The following is a 13,643-nucleotide window of genomic DNA, read 5'->3' as shown; positions in this document are numbered from 1 at the left end:
AATCTATTTACCATAAACTATGTAAACTACCTAAAGAATCTTTCCAAGAATATCCATGTTATTGTTTGTGAGCTGAGATCATTAAAAAAAAAAAAAAAATAGAAGGAAAAGGTATTTTGATTTCCATTCAAAATCTCAGCAGCTTTACAAAGGAAAAATACTATTCTTGTGCCCAGAAAGCACTACACAAAACTTTTCCATTCATGAAACCCATTGGCACTATATGCTCAAAAGTATTTTCAAAGAAAATTCGTTTAAGATGAACCCTAATTATAAGTCATCATGGGGCAAGGTCAAGTGAAATGAGATTTCCCTGGTGCTACTTGAAAGGTTCATTCAACAAATTGGCTACTTATTACGTGAACAGCATGGTGCTAGGTGTTTGGACCACAGTGGCGAACAAGGCAGAAATGCCCCATGCCCTCTCAGAGCTGCTTCCGACAGGGCCACAGTAAATCTGATCCTATAATGTGACAGAAGCTGCCCATGGGCCCCTGCAGGGTGCGGACATCCCAACGGGAACAGTGGGGATCCTCTGGGCAACTGAGACAGAAGTAGAGAAAGGGCAGGTCTGACCTGTTTCGACAGCTCCGAGAAACTGCTTCCAAGTTGCAGCACACTTTGCCTCTAAACGTGAAACCGGGCAAAAACACTCAAATGTAGAACCACTTTTCAAAATCAAAGAAGAAATAATTGGCTAGATCTTACCTAATGAGTTATCAAAGCACACCCCCAGGATAAGTTCAGGTCTTTGGGATGTAGACTTTTCTGACATGCCAGAGTATTTTATTAATGTAGAGAAAAAGACTCAGTTTCATGACACTCGACTCCCCCCCGCCAACCCCAATATCACCTCAAACGTGTCTTATTACAATTAAGAATATGCTCAAGCATTTCTTAAAAATATTTTGTGGAAAATAGGCCCTATGGGAAGAAAGAAAGGAGAAAGAAAGAAATAGAAAGAAAGAAAGAAAGAAAGAAAGAAAGAAAGAAAGAAAGAAGAAAGAAAGAAAGAAAGAAAGAAAGAAAGAAAGAAAGAAAGAAAGAAAGAAAGAAAGAAAGAAAGAAAGGTAAGCAAGCAAGCAAAGAAAGGAGATGAGAGGAATACTGAAAAAAAAGCCCCTCCTTGGAGATGTATAATGAACATTCGCATATTACAAACTAGGAGAAGTCCCAAGTATCTATGTTGCTGTATTGGGCATAGCTATAAACATTGAGACTGTAGCAGTGAACATAAAAAAAATAAATAAAAAATAAATAAAAATTTTAAAAAGCCCTTGTTTACATAGAGTTTACATTCTAATAAGGGACACCAAGCAATAAATAAGAGCTAAGGAGAAAAATCAAGCAAAGTAAGGGAGATCAGAACAGGGAGGATATTATTTTGTTGCATATAGGGTAGTCAGCAGAGAACTCATGGACAGAGAGACGTTTGGGCACAGACAGAAAGGGAGAAAAGGCCACATGGTTTTCAGGAGAAAGGGCACTCCTGGAAGAGGAAGCAGTATCTGCTGAGGCCCCGAGGCGGGAGTGTCTCTGGCAGGTCTGAGCACAGCAAAGAGGCTAGCATTAGCTGCAGTGGTGTGAGCCAAGTGGGGAATGATAGGAGACAAGATGGAAGAGGAAGCCAGGGCTAAATCACATAGGGATTCGAGTTAAAACCTGGAGTGAAATGAGATCCAATCAGAGGTTTCAGAGCAGAGCTGTAACATGATCTGACTCACACTTTCACAGGATCTCTCTTGCTGCTATGTTTCACACGGAATAGATGGTAGATGCAAGGGAAGAAGCACGGAGCCCCATTAATAGGCTACTTCAAAATTCCAGCTGACGAATGACGGTGTTTTGGATCAGGGTGACTGCAGTGGGGGTTGTGAGACATGATCAGAAGGTAGAGCCAAGTGGATGAGGTAAAAAAAGGGATCAAGGACAACTCCAAGATCTGTGGTCTGAACAACTGGGACGATGGGGTCACCCAGGGATGTGGAGATAGAGAGGAGGTGTGAAAACTTAGCCCTGAGGATGTTTAATGTTTACCAATCATGAACACAAGGAGAGACCAGCAATGGATGCTGAAAAGAACAAAGAAATAATGGTATCTAGGAAGCTAAGTGAAGAAAGCATCTCCAGAAGAAAAAGTGGTCCTTCTTTAAATGTTGCTGTGAGGACAATACAATAAGGAATGAAAATGGACCACTGGACTTGAAAAAGTAGGAAGCCATCAGTGACCCTGATAAGAGCAACTCTGTGGAATGATGAAGGGGAAAGCCTGATAAGAGTAGATCCCAGAAAGAATGGGAAACTCAAGAACAAAAAAACAAGCAACGTAATGAAAAAATGAGAGAGGACTTGAGTAGAGAGTTCTCCAAAGGCAGAGAATGTAAGGAAATTGGATTCTTGGTTAAGAATGTAAGGAAATCGGAACTCTTGTACCTCAGTGGTGGTAATGTAAAGTGGTCCAGCCACTTGGTCTGAGCCTTCAAACAATCTGGTGGTTCCTCACAAAGTGAGACATGGAATTACCCTATAACCCAGCAATTCCATTCCTAGGGATATGCCTGAGTGTATTGAAAGCAGATATTCAAATACTTCTACATGAATGTTCATGGCAGCACAATTCACAATGGCCAAAAGGTGGAAACAACCCAAATATCTATCAATGGAGAAATGGATAAACAAAATGTGCTAGACACATACAACGGGACATTACTAAGCAATAAAAAGGAGTGAAATTCTGACACATGCTACCACATGGATGAACCTTAGAAACATTATGCTAAGTGACGTAAGGAGGGGGGTGAGGGTAGGGGAAGGGAGAATAGAAGGTTACTATTTAACAAGTATGTGTGTGGGGTGGGGGTTATTTCGGGACAATGAAAGTTTTTGGAAATAGGTAGAGGTAGTTGCACCACACTGTGAATTACTAAATACTACTGAATTGTACACTTTAACACATCAAAACGGTTAGTTTTATGTTAAGTGAATTGCACCTTGATTTAAAGAAAGAATGGGAAGGGGAACTGGAGGCAGTCTATAAGAAAAAAAAATCTTTCAAAGGGATTTGATAAAAAGGGGATCAGGGCACAGAGCAGCAGCTAATGGGAGAAGCGGGGATACGGTCAAGGGAGGGTGTCCTAAAATGGAAGACAGATCGACATGCCTATCTGCAATGGGAAAGAGGGGACGTGAAGGAGGAAACCCGCTGGCAGTATGTCCTCCACCTCTGCACAAGAGCGAAAGATGGCTCACCCTTAACAAAGGAAGCAGGACTCGGGCAGCTTGCTCATGCCAGTGGTAAAAGCCCATGGAAATCCTCTTTCGGACTACCTGTTTTTTTCTTGGGAGATATGGAGATTTCATAATGGAGAAAAAGGTCTGAAACAGTCATCCCAGGGGGTAGCGGGTGCTAGGTAAAGGGGTAGAGTAGCACTGCTAGGCAGCTCCAAGAGCTCACCTGAGGTTAGCTGATGAGACTAGTCAGGCTGGTTGTGTGGCTTTCTCCAGCTACATTCAGTTCCCTGGGTAAAGGTGGAGAACTATTTAACTTATTTATCCCCAAGTTCCCCCAAACATATTTAACCACAGAAACGTATTTAACAGAGACAAAGAGCCTACATAAAATGCTAGTTCTATGCTTAAACAGATAATAAGGGATAGAAAAATACTGGTGTCCCCTACTCTTCTTTTTTAACCAGGGTAGGCAGAAATGATCATGGAGGGACCAGGTCTGGAGGCCCCACAGGGGAGCACAGGTATTAGACTGGTTGGGGAGCATCCATTAAGAGGAAAGGAGAGCAGAATGGCACAGCTGTCAGAATCTGAGCTTTGGAGTCAGATTTCCACCCCAGCTGAATGATCCTAGGCAAATGAATCTCTGAGCTGTATCATAAAATTGGGCGGGAGGGGCTGTTTATCTTCTCTCTTTCAAGGATGCTATGAGGTTTAATGATGATAAGCACTTAGCACTCAGTTTCTAGAGTATAACAGGCATTCAGTCTGAAGAGGTAACCGTCATTATCAGCTAGTCAGCCCTGTCAAATCAACTAAGTGAAAGGTGATACAGCCAAAACACTGTCAACTCTAGGTATCCAACCACCTGTGCACCAAGATGGCCTCTGGGAATTGCACAGAGTTGACACACCTCACTCTCAACTGACAGTCAGGAATTTCATCATTCAAGATATAGCTTGACTGCTTTAGCTCAAGAGTGAATTGTTGTTTCAAGCTCCAAAGTTCATATGCCACAAAGGAAGGCCTCTCCATTTCCTATAAAACGGTGCATTTCACAAAAACTGCCATGTATCCCAATATCATGTTTTTAACTTTTGAAATAATTTTAGACTTACAGAAAATTACAAAAACAGTACAAAGAGTTCAGTACCTTTCAGCTGGCTTTTCTCTAATGGTAACATCTTACATAACCATAATAAAACTGCCAAAAACCAGGAAAATAACACTGATAAATTACTATTAAGTACTCTACAGACCTTATTTGAATTTTGTCAGCTTTTCTTCTAATGTTCTTTTTTCCATGCAGGATCCAATCCTGCATTTAGTTCTCAAGTCTCCTTAACCTCCACCAATCTGTGACAGTTCAGTCTTTGTCTTTCATGACCTTGACTTCTGCAAAGAGGACTGATCAAGTATTTTGTAGAATGTCCTTTGATTTGGGTTTGATATTTTATGATGATTAAGCTGGTGCATTTTTAGTAATAAATGCCCAGATGTGATGTTTTTCCCTTCTCAGTGCATCAGAAGAGGGGGTACATGTCAATATACCCCATTACAGGTGCTGTCACCTTTGACCATTTGGCTAAGGTGATATCTGTTGGGTTACTCCACCCATATCATAGCTGATGTAATGTAAAACAGAATTCTAACCTTTCTCTTGACCATAATGGAAATAAGTAGATGCTTCTATCACAGTCCCACATCTGTACACCAGTAAATACAATCAAGCTCAGCACCTAAAGGGTTTACTTTTGTTTCTTTTAAACATATTCTAGACTACCTTATCCCCAAATACATTTTTAAAAGGAGAAGAAGAATTTTAGCTACATCCCCAGCCTACTGCACCTGCCTCTTGCTTACTCGGCCACATCCAGAATCTCTTCACCCCCTAAGTGGCCCCAAGTCCCATGTGAGAACACAGGTATCAAAACAACACTAAGGAAAGGCATCAACCCCATGATGAGCACTGCATTCAAGGCTCTTTCCAGATATCATCTCTATTTTCCACTACTTTGAAGATATACATTATTAGCCACATTTGAGAGAGTGAGGAAAACTCAGAGAGTTTAAGTACTTTGCCCCATTTCTGAAAACTAGTAAGTGGAAAAGCAGGAATTCACACCCAAGACCAACTGGTGCTCAGCCTTCTGACATAGCACCACACTGAAATATTTAGTTTGATTGATGTGGGAGGAAAACTTCTTCCCTGGGGCCCGCCCCCTCAAATACTTAGAAAAATATTGTAATCCTATCATAACGAAAACTATTTTCTGTGTGGCATGTATGTGGCCCTTCCCCGGATCTTCTCTTTAAATTCTGTAACAGCTAAGAGAGGGCTAGTATGCACCCCATTTCACAGAGGTGCAAAAGAGCAAATAACATGGCCAAGACCCAAAACCAAAACCAAAAACCTGACCATGCCTCTAATTTACAGAAAATACAGCATAAAGATACTATGATTGAGAAATTCTATAACACAAACAAGCTAGTTTTTTTTTTCTTTTATGGGAAAAAAGAGAGATGAGAGAGAACCTATAGATCAAAAAAAAACATTAAAAGAAATTTTTACAAATTGCAAGATGTGGACTTTATTTGGATCCTGATTCAAACAGACTTTAAGAACAAAAAGAAAATTTATAACATTTTTATTCTATTAGAAATTATCCCGGAAATCTGATATTAGAAAGTTATTAGCTTATTCAGATGTGATTTTAGTTGTTTTTTTAAAAGTCCTTATCTTTTATAGATTCGTATTGAAATATCTACGAATGAAATAATATAACATCTTGGATTTTATTACAAAATATATTAGGGGAAGAATAGAAGATGGCACTACAGTTGAAACAAATTGACCATTAGTTAATAATTGTTGAAGCTGAGTGATGGATAATGGGGGGTTCATTACACTATTCTGCATATTTTGCATATATCTTAAATTCTTCATAACAAAATATTAGTAGAGAAAATGAAAGCAAACAAACAAAAGAACATGCCCAAGATCACACATACTGCAAATGAAGGGCAGAGTCAGGACTTGAACTCAGGTGGTCCAAGTCCAAATGCCATCTTCCTCCCACTCTCTCTACAGCATCTGATGTGTCTCTTATATGTTGATCTCATTTCAAAGCTTATGTTCCAAAAGGAAATGCTGCAGCAAATCATTCTGATAAGCCCAGAGTTTCTTCAATAAAAGCTACAGTATAAAGTTCAGAAACAGCTGTTATAGAAACAAGTATTAGCAGGAAGATCCCTTGATACACCATGGTGACATAGAAACACTTTCAACGCCTGCTCTTCACTTACTGAAAATTCAGAGAGAAAATCAGCAGAGAATGAGCCAACCAAGAGAACCAAGAGGCCTCAAATTGACAAACCTTTAAAATAGGCCCAGAGGACCAAGAAGAAGAGTTGTTTGTAAGAAATACAGAAAAAGTTCTCTTCTGCCCTAGGTAAAAACACATAGGTAACACTTTAAAAAGTGCCTGCAGGTCAATTAATTTATCTTTGACTCTCAAAATTTCCTTGAGATAGAGTCAAATCACATATTAACAAATGGGACAGAAAGAGGTCAAGATTTGGTATCTGCAAAGGACTCAAAACCAAGATGTTATGCATTCATTCATGCATACATGCATTCATTCACTCATTCAAGCACTGACTCCCTGCCTGCTTTCTATTCTAAGTGCTGGGGTTACAGATTTACTGGAGATCCATAGCCTCTGGACTAGAGTTTAAGCTTTCCCCATGCCCTGCATACAGAGTCCAGGAGGGCAGCACTTCCCCCAACCCCGTCTCCTATCCACTCCCCATCCTGAGTCCCACAGACCTCCAGGATTCTGCAGTACCAGACTGGCTCTGAGTGGTTCCTGAGGAGCACTGTGTATCTAAAGCTTGAATGAAGATCATCATTCCCCTGGTTGAATCTCTTCTTGTTTGCCCTTCTCATCAGTATAAAGAGCAGAATATGGATTTCCACATATAATAAAAGACCAAACCAGAAAAGGAATAGTGTCAACTTCACCCACAGATAAATGAGTCACCTTTATGTCATTCAACTAATATTTGTTGAGCATTTACTCTAAGTCAGGGACATGGGGGACCAAATGGATGAATATAAAAGTCTCAGCTGTCCAGGAGCCTACAATAGGTGAGGGCTATAATCACATACCTAATAGCCAGAGGGATAGTGCTGTTTGTGCAATGTACCACTGGGTTTTTAACACTTAAAAAATTTCGATAAATCACAAGTTTTCTTACTCTTTCCCTTGTTTTTAATGGCAATGTCCACTGACCTACATTTCACAATAAGCTACGTTTGCCATACATTGTAAATTTAACTCAGAAAGAGGAGGGGGCATGAGGACGAGGGAGCTTCTGAGGGAGACCTGGAAAGATGTGAGAATCCTGGCAGGTGAGCAGGTGTGGGAGGTCATTCCAAGTGCAATGGTGGCCCAAGCAAAGTGACAAAGGGCCAAGAAAAAGGCAAAACATGCCCTAGAAACTGAGAATGCAATGCATCTGGGAAGGAACACACGGGGCCATGGCTGTATACTGTATGTGTGCCAAAGGGTCACCAAGGGATGTCTATGAACCATCCTGTGCCCCGCTCAGGAATTCCGATTCGGAAGATCACGAGGGTGTACCCTGGGAATCTGCAGGTGCAGGCGCATCAGGCTGACACTCTGGGTATCAGTAGTAAAGAAGCATGGAGAGAGACCTGGCAGGAGAGGCAGCCACATTTGGCTCCAGGACACCGCCTTCAGGGCACAGGTGGACAGATGTCACACGACTGCCGGGATCAGAATTATACTTGAAGAATGTGATTCTCAGAGTGTGGTCCCCAGACCAGCAGCATCACCGGGGAAATGGTCAGAAATGCAAATTCTCGACCTCGAATCTACTGAATCAGAAACTCTGGGGTGGGATCAGAGAATCTTTGTTTCAACAAGCCCTCTGGTAATTCTGATGCCTGGTCAAGTCTGAAAAGCACCATTCTGAGTTCATGTTGGTGATGGTGCATGAGGGCCAAAACCGTTTTAAAATCTCCACTGATTCCATTCCCAACTAAACTCATATTATTGTTGTTACCCAGCTCTTCTTTCCCTAAAACATGGGGGGTGGGGGAGCTACAAACTAGCATGTATTTGAATGACTTACTAACCTGCTAACATTTTAATGCTTGATTAAGGGTCTGTAAATGTATTAAAATGAAAGTATTCCAGCATTTCTCAAACTTTAATGTGCATATGAGTCATCTGGAGATCTTGTTTAAATGCAGATTCTGAATCTGTAAATCTAAGGTAAGGTCTATGACTACATTTGTAACAAGCTTCCAGATGATGCTGTTGCTAGTGGTCCACAGCTCACACTGGGCATAGCAAGGAATCACAGGAAGTTTTAAAGCCCCCGTATTAGGACAACCTCTCCTCACAAGCTGGGCTTTCCTCTCAGATCTGCTACCCCCCTACCCCCAGCTCTACTGCAGCAGCCCCCTCTGTCATCTCTCCCCACACAGTCTTCTTGCCTTCCTTTCTCCTAGTCAGCCCCTGAGTCAATACTTCCACTAACACCTTCCAGAGCGAGAAGAGGGGCTTTCAGTGCCCATGATGTAGAGGGAGTTAACGCGCCCCAGTGTGCACTCTCCACGCGCCTCCGGAGGGGCTTTGGCAGGCGGCAGGATCTGGCTCATTTGCTTGCAGAACTAACTGCCCATTATTTAAAACACAAACTATTAGCTTTACCTTCATTTGGGGCTGCAAATCAACAGTCATTCCTCAGGGCTAGAGGAGCCCTTGTCACTCTCCCACGAGCTCCATCAATGGAGAACAAAAGTCCCAGCTGGGACCACTGCATTAACCCAGTGGAAGAACGGGATGCCTCCAGACACACCATCTCTAACAACTGGGAGTGTGGTTTCAGCCTGCTGCATGCTGCGCCAGACGCCTGCTCCACAAGCTCATCAAATAGTTCGTGGTTATGAAACGCGTATGCCAACAAAACTGCAGAGTTGCATCTCAAGACTTCGCTGTAAATATTTATTAACCACGACCATCAAGATACAACTTCTCTATCACTTCAGGGTCCATTTTCTGGTTTTCCCTAGCAGGCGGCGGTTCAATCCCTACTCTCTCCAACCCACCCTAAAGAGGTACTTCTTACTTAAAACTGTGTCATAAAAATCCACATGACAGCTTTAGAACAACTCAAATAAAATTAATAAAAGATTTCTGAAATATAAACCAGAAGTCTTAACATCTGAGCTGGATGAGTAGGGAGTAGCTTTGTGGATGCTCTTTCTGTGCACAAGAATCATAAAATGATGATTTAATCACTTGGGGATATTTATCACAAATAGTATCAAATGATATACTGTAAAATTTATGCAGCTAAAAGCTCGAGTGTGCAATATAAATAGATTGCTCAGAAGTTTTGGGTGTATTGGCCCAGCTCCACTGTTTATTACATGGAGGTTTAATATTTAATAGGTTCTCTCTGAAGACTTCCTCTTGAAAAATAGAAAGTCATTCAAAAAATTATGTTTAATGCGTACACTTAACAAAGGAGAAAAAAATAGCACATTCCTGATGACTCTCTGATGAAGGACAGAGGGAAAGTCTACGGAATAATAAATCTGACTATAAAGAAAAGATGAGGGAAAACAGACTGAAAATAGAAACAATTTTTGCTTTTAAAACAGATTCAAGAACTACAAACATATCCATGGTGTAAGCAGAAATCATCAAGGATAAAGATTGGCTAATAAAAATTTCAAGGTATGATTATAATGAGATAGCTATCCACCAAACCCTTTTACTCAATTCTCATAAAGCTTGCCCCTCAGCACGGAAGCAATAATAATTTTTTTTAGGTTGGCAATTTTTATTTCCATGTGGAAAGGAAAATGTAAGAGAAAATCATGAAGAGATATAGGAAGAGCTTCTGGCATGGAAGATGAGGCCTGAATTCTAGTCTCAGACTCGCATGGAATCTACAGTATAAGCTAAGATAAGGCACGAGGCCAGTGTCCCAGAGCTTCAGGGTAAAATTCCCTTCGTGGTTATTTTCCTGGGCCTCCATGCAGTGCTGTCCACACCCCTCTGCAGCCCTACTAAGGGCTGCTTATACTTTTGAAAACTACCAACTCTCCACATTGAGTCCTCTCATCGCCGAGTACCTATCCGGGCAACCTCCAGCATAACGTTCCCAGACCCCTACACAGAGGCCCAAAAGCCAATTAAAATTTCCAAGAGGACAGAGACGTGTCCACCTTCTCCTCCAGCATATCTATCCCTAGTGCCCCGAGCATGAGCCAGGCCACCGCCGTAAGCTCAGTAACTCCAAAGGAACCAAGGAAGACTCGAACCACTCAGCAGATAAAACCATAACGAAGAATCTGAGGAAGGTTGTGGGCCGTGTCAGCTCATTTATTCAACAAATATTTACTGGATGCCTATTTTGGTTGCTGGGACATACCAGCAAAAAAAAAAAAAAAAAAAAAAACAGTCTCTGACTTCAGGGAGGTGATATCCCAGCTGGGAAGGCAGACAGTAAATATGTTTCAGGTGGAGAGCATCGCTATGAAGAAAAGCAAAGCAGGATAAGGGGGATGAGAGCTCCCTAGAGCAGGGTGGTTACGAGAGGAAATCTCTGGTGAGCATTTGAGTAAAAGCCTGAGAATGTAAGAAATGCAGTCATGAGATGATACAAGGAAAAGCATATCAGGCAGAGGGAACAGAAAATGCAAAGACCCTGCAAGGAGGCCAGAGGCAGAGACGGCAGATGAGACGGAGGAAATGTCTGGAGGTGGGAGCAGATGATAGAGGAGTCACGACCCGCTTGTGAGTCACAGAATCAATTCCTCGAGTTGCAACCAGCACCTTTCAAAATGAAATACGACAGAATAAAATAGAGAATACCTGTGTACACCACCTGTGGCGAGGCTAAGTACTGTCCGGCGAAACTGGCGATGCACGCGTGTGGGTGCCGCATGTGTGTCCGTGCGGTATAACACGTGCTTCTCGCAGTGAGTTACAATGAAAAAGTCTGGAAGGCACGAATATAGTACTTCACAGATCTGCGCTGTGCAATATGCTATCCACTAGCCATTTGTGGCTACATGATTTAAACTAACAAAAATTAAACGAAATTTAAAATTCAGTTCCCTAGTCACACTAGACACATTTCAAGTGTTCAGTAGCCACATGTGGCTAGTGGCCACTGTACTGGACAGAGCAGATACAAAACATTTCCATCAAAACACAGGAAGTTCTCTTAGCGCAGCTATAGATCGTTTTCTCTCGAGTTTGTGACCCTCCTGACACCGGATAGAATTACCAGTGTGCCCAGAATGATCAGATGAGTGGGTTTTCTGAATAGAGGGCTCTGAATTTATATTGTCTCATAATCCAGCTGGAGTCCAGCTGGAGACAAGACCAAAATACACTGAAAGTCACCCTGACACCTTCCGGCCATATGCAAGGGCTGGTAAGGGTCAGTCTGACTCAATTTCCTTCTCCTCAAAGTGGCGATTAAAGAATAACGCCCTAGTGTTTGTTATGAATTATACAGACTTACAAGGAAAAAAAAAACCACAAAATTTTTGGAATCCCAAAGGAGAGTACCTTAGGAATCGGCAGCTGACCAACTGCGGTACAACAGTGTGATTTTTAAAAATTCATTTCCTGGCCCTGAGCAAGGGCCGAAACCAAATGCAATGAAGACACAATACTCCCACGTGGGACTCTAATGATTATCAATCAGTGTTATCCTCAGAAGCTCTACAGTCCAAGGAGGTGGGGACATATCACACGGAAGGCTTTCAGGACCCCTAACTCAGGGGTATTCACCCCACCTCAGGACCGGTGCTCACGCTGTTGTGTCTGGCGCTGGCTGCTATTTAAAAGTATCTTGTAAACGCTAGGCAATTATCAGTGTTTGTGGCTTCTTCATTCTGGCTCTCTCCATGGCAACAGTGTAAAGAAGCCTAAAGATGTGAAAGTCTCATCTTAGGCCTGGACTTGCTGTGTAGCTTAGAAAGGCAAAACAATTGTGCCAGGACAAGCAGTGTGGGCCAGGGAGAGAGGACAGAAACTTGGCTGTTCCACTGGGTATCCCAAACAGATTGCTGTTCCTTCTTAGGACCAGCAGGAGTAATGCTTGCCTCGCAGTCACACCTTCCCCTGCCGCAGGACCTTGGCCCCTTCTGGCTGCATCCTGGATGATATACTTGCCTTCTGGGTCCAGGTGTAGGCAGGTACAGGAGGATCCCCAGTGAGCATGTTACCCAAAGTACATCCATACACTCGAAAGCCAAATTCAGAACAGGTAGTCTGACACCTAAGACTGGCAATGGGGTAGAATGTTTGAAATTGGGACTATCTGTAAAAATCCATTATGTATGGGCACCATATTCATGCAATCAAGCTGCATGCTGTGCAGTCCAGTGCTTAATACAGAACATGGTGGACAATCAATAAATATTTTTGGGTAAATAAACGAATGAATGAGTATGAAATGCACTAACCTAGCATGGCTACAACTTCATCTGTCTTTCTGAACCAGATCAGAAAGCAGGGAAAAGTGGAGTTGTCTTGCCTAATATATCTCACCAGTATTATTGGTAATGCACAGAACAAAGAAACGATAAAGGAAAGATTTGTTGACTTGGCTGTGTAATATGTCAGATAACACCGTAAAAATTAAAAGGCAAATGATAAAATGGGAGAAATACCTGTAACATAAAATACTTAGTATTATGACTCTATAAAGCGGTCTTAAAATCAGTAGGAAAAGATATACAGTGCTTTAATAAAAAATGGACAAAGAATGTGAATACACTCTTCAAATATACCTGCACATACAAATAGCTAAAAACAGGTGAAAAAATAAAGTTAAACCTCTCTGCGGGCAATCAAAGAAATGCACATTAAAACAACAATATGAAACCATTTTCGACTATCAAATTGGCAAATCTTCTGTTGTTGTTTTGCTTTATAATGACAATACCCAACATTAGCAAAGGTGTGGAGAAACGGGTTCCTTCTGACACTTTTCATACAGTTATGGAAGATAATTTGATAATGTGCCAAAATCCTTAAAAATGTACACCCTTTTTGATCCAGTAACTCTATTCCAGGAATTCATTCCAAGGAAATAGAGACATAACCAATGATTTATGTGAAAGACATTCATCAGATGTTTATGTAGGGGGAAAACAGAAGTCACCTATAAATCCATCAATAAAAGAGTTGTTAAGTTAACTATATAACTTGCCTATAATAGAAACTATGCATCGTTTTATTAAGTCTTTTTACAACATTCACAACAGCCAAGAGTTAGAAGCAACCCAAACATCCATCAACTAATGAATGGATAAAAAAAAATGTGGCACACACACACACACACACACACAC

The 13,643-nt window shown here is 41.5% G+C and overlaps 1 protein-coding gene across 1 annotated transcript in view; it reads right to left on the bottom strand.

Annotated features, from left to right (window-relative positions):
- KIAA1549L (KIAA1549 like) overlaps positions 1-13,643 on the bottom strand; it is a 196,408-nt gene extending 182,765 nt beyond the window's left edge. The window contains exon 1 of the mRNA XM_016147119.2: positions 11,148-13,643. Within this exon, the coding sequence (XP_016002605.2) occupies positions 11,148-11,220 (73 nt within the window). The 5' untranslated portion in view covers positions 11,221-13,643. The remainder of the gene's footprint in view (positions 1-11,147) is intronic.

Source organism: Rousettus aegyptiacus, unplaced genomic scaffold (assembly GCF_014176215.1).
Source record: "Rousettus aegyptiacus isolate mRouAeg1 unplaced genomic scaffold, mRouAeg1.p scaffold_m13_p_5, whole genome shotgun sequence".
In the NCBI taxonomy this organism is placed as follows: Eukaryota; Metazoa; Chordata; class Mammalia; order Chiroptera; family Pteropodidae; genus Rousettus; species Rousettus aegyptiacus.
This window is presented reverse-complemented; position numbering and strand designations above follow the sequence as displayed.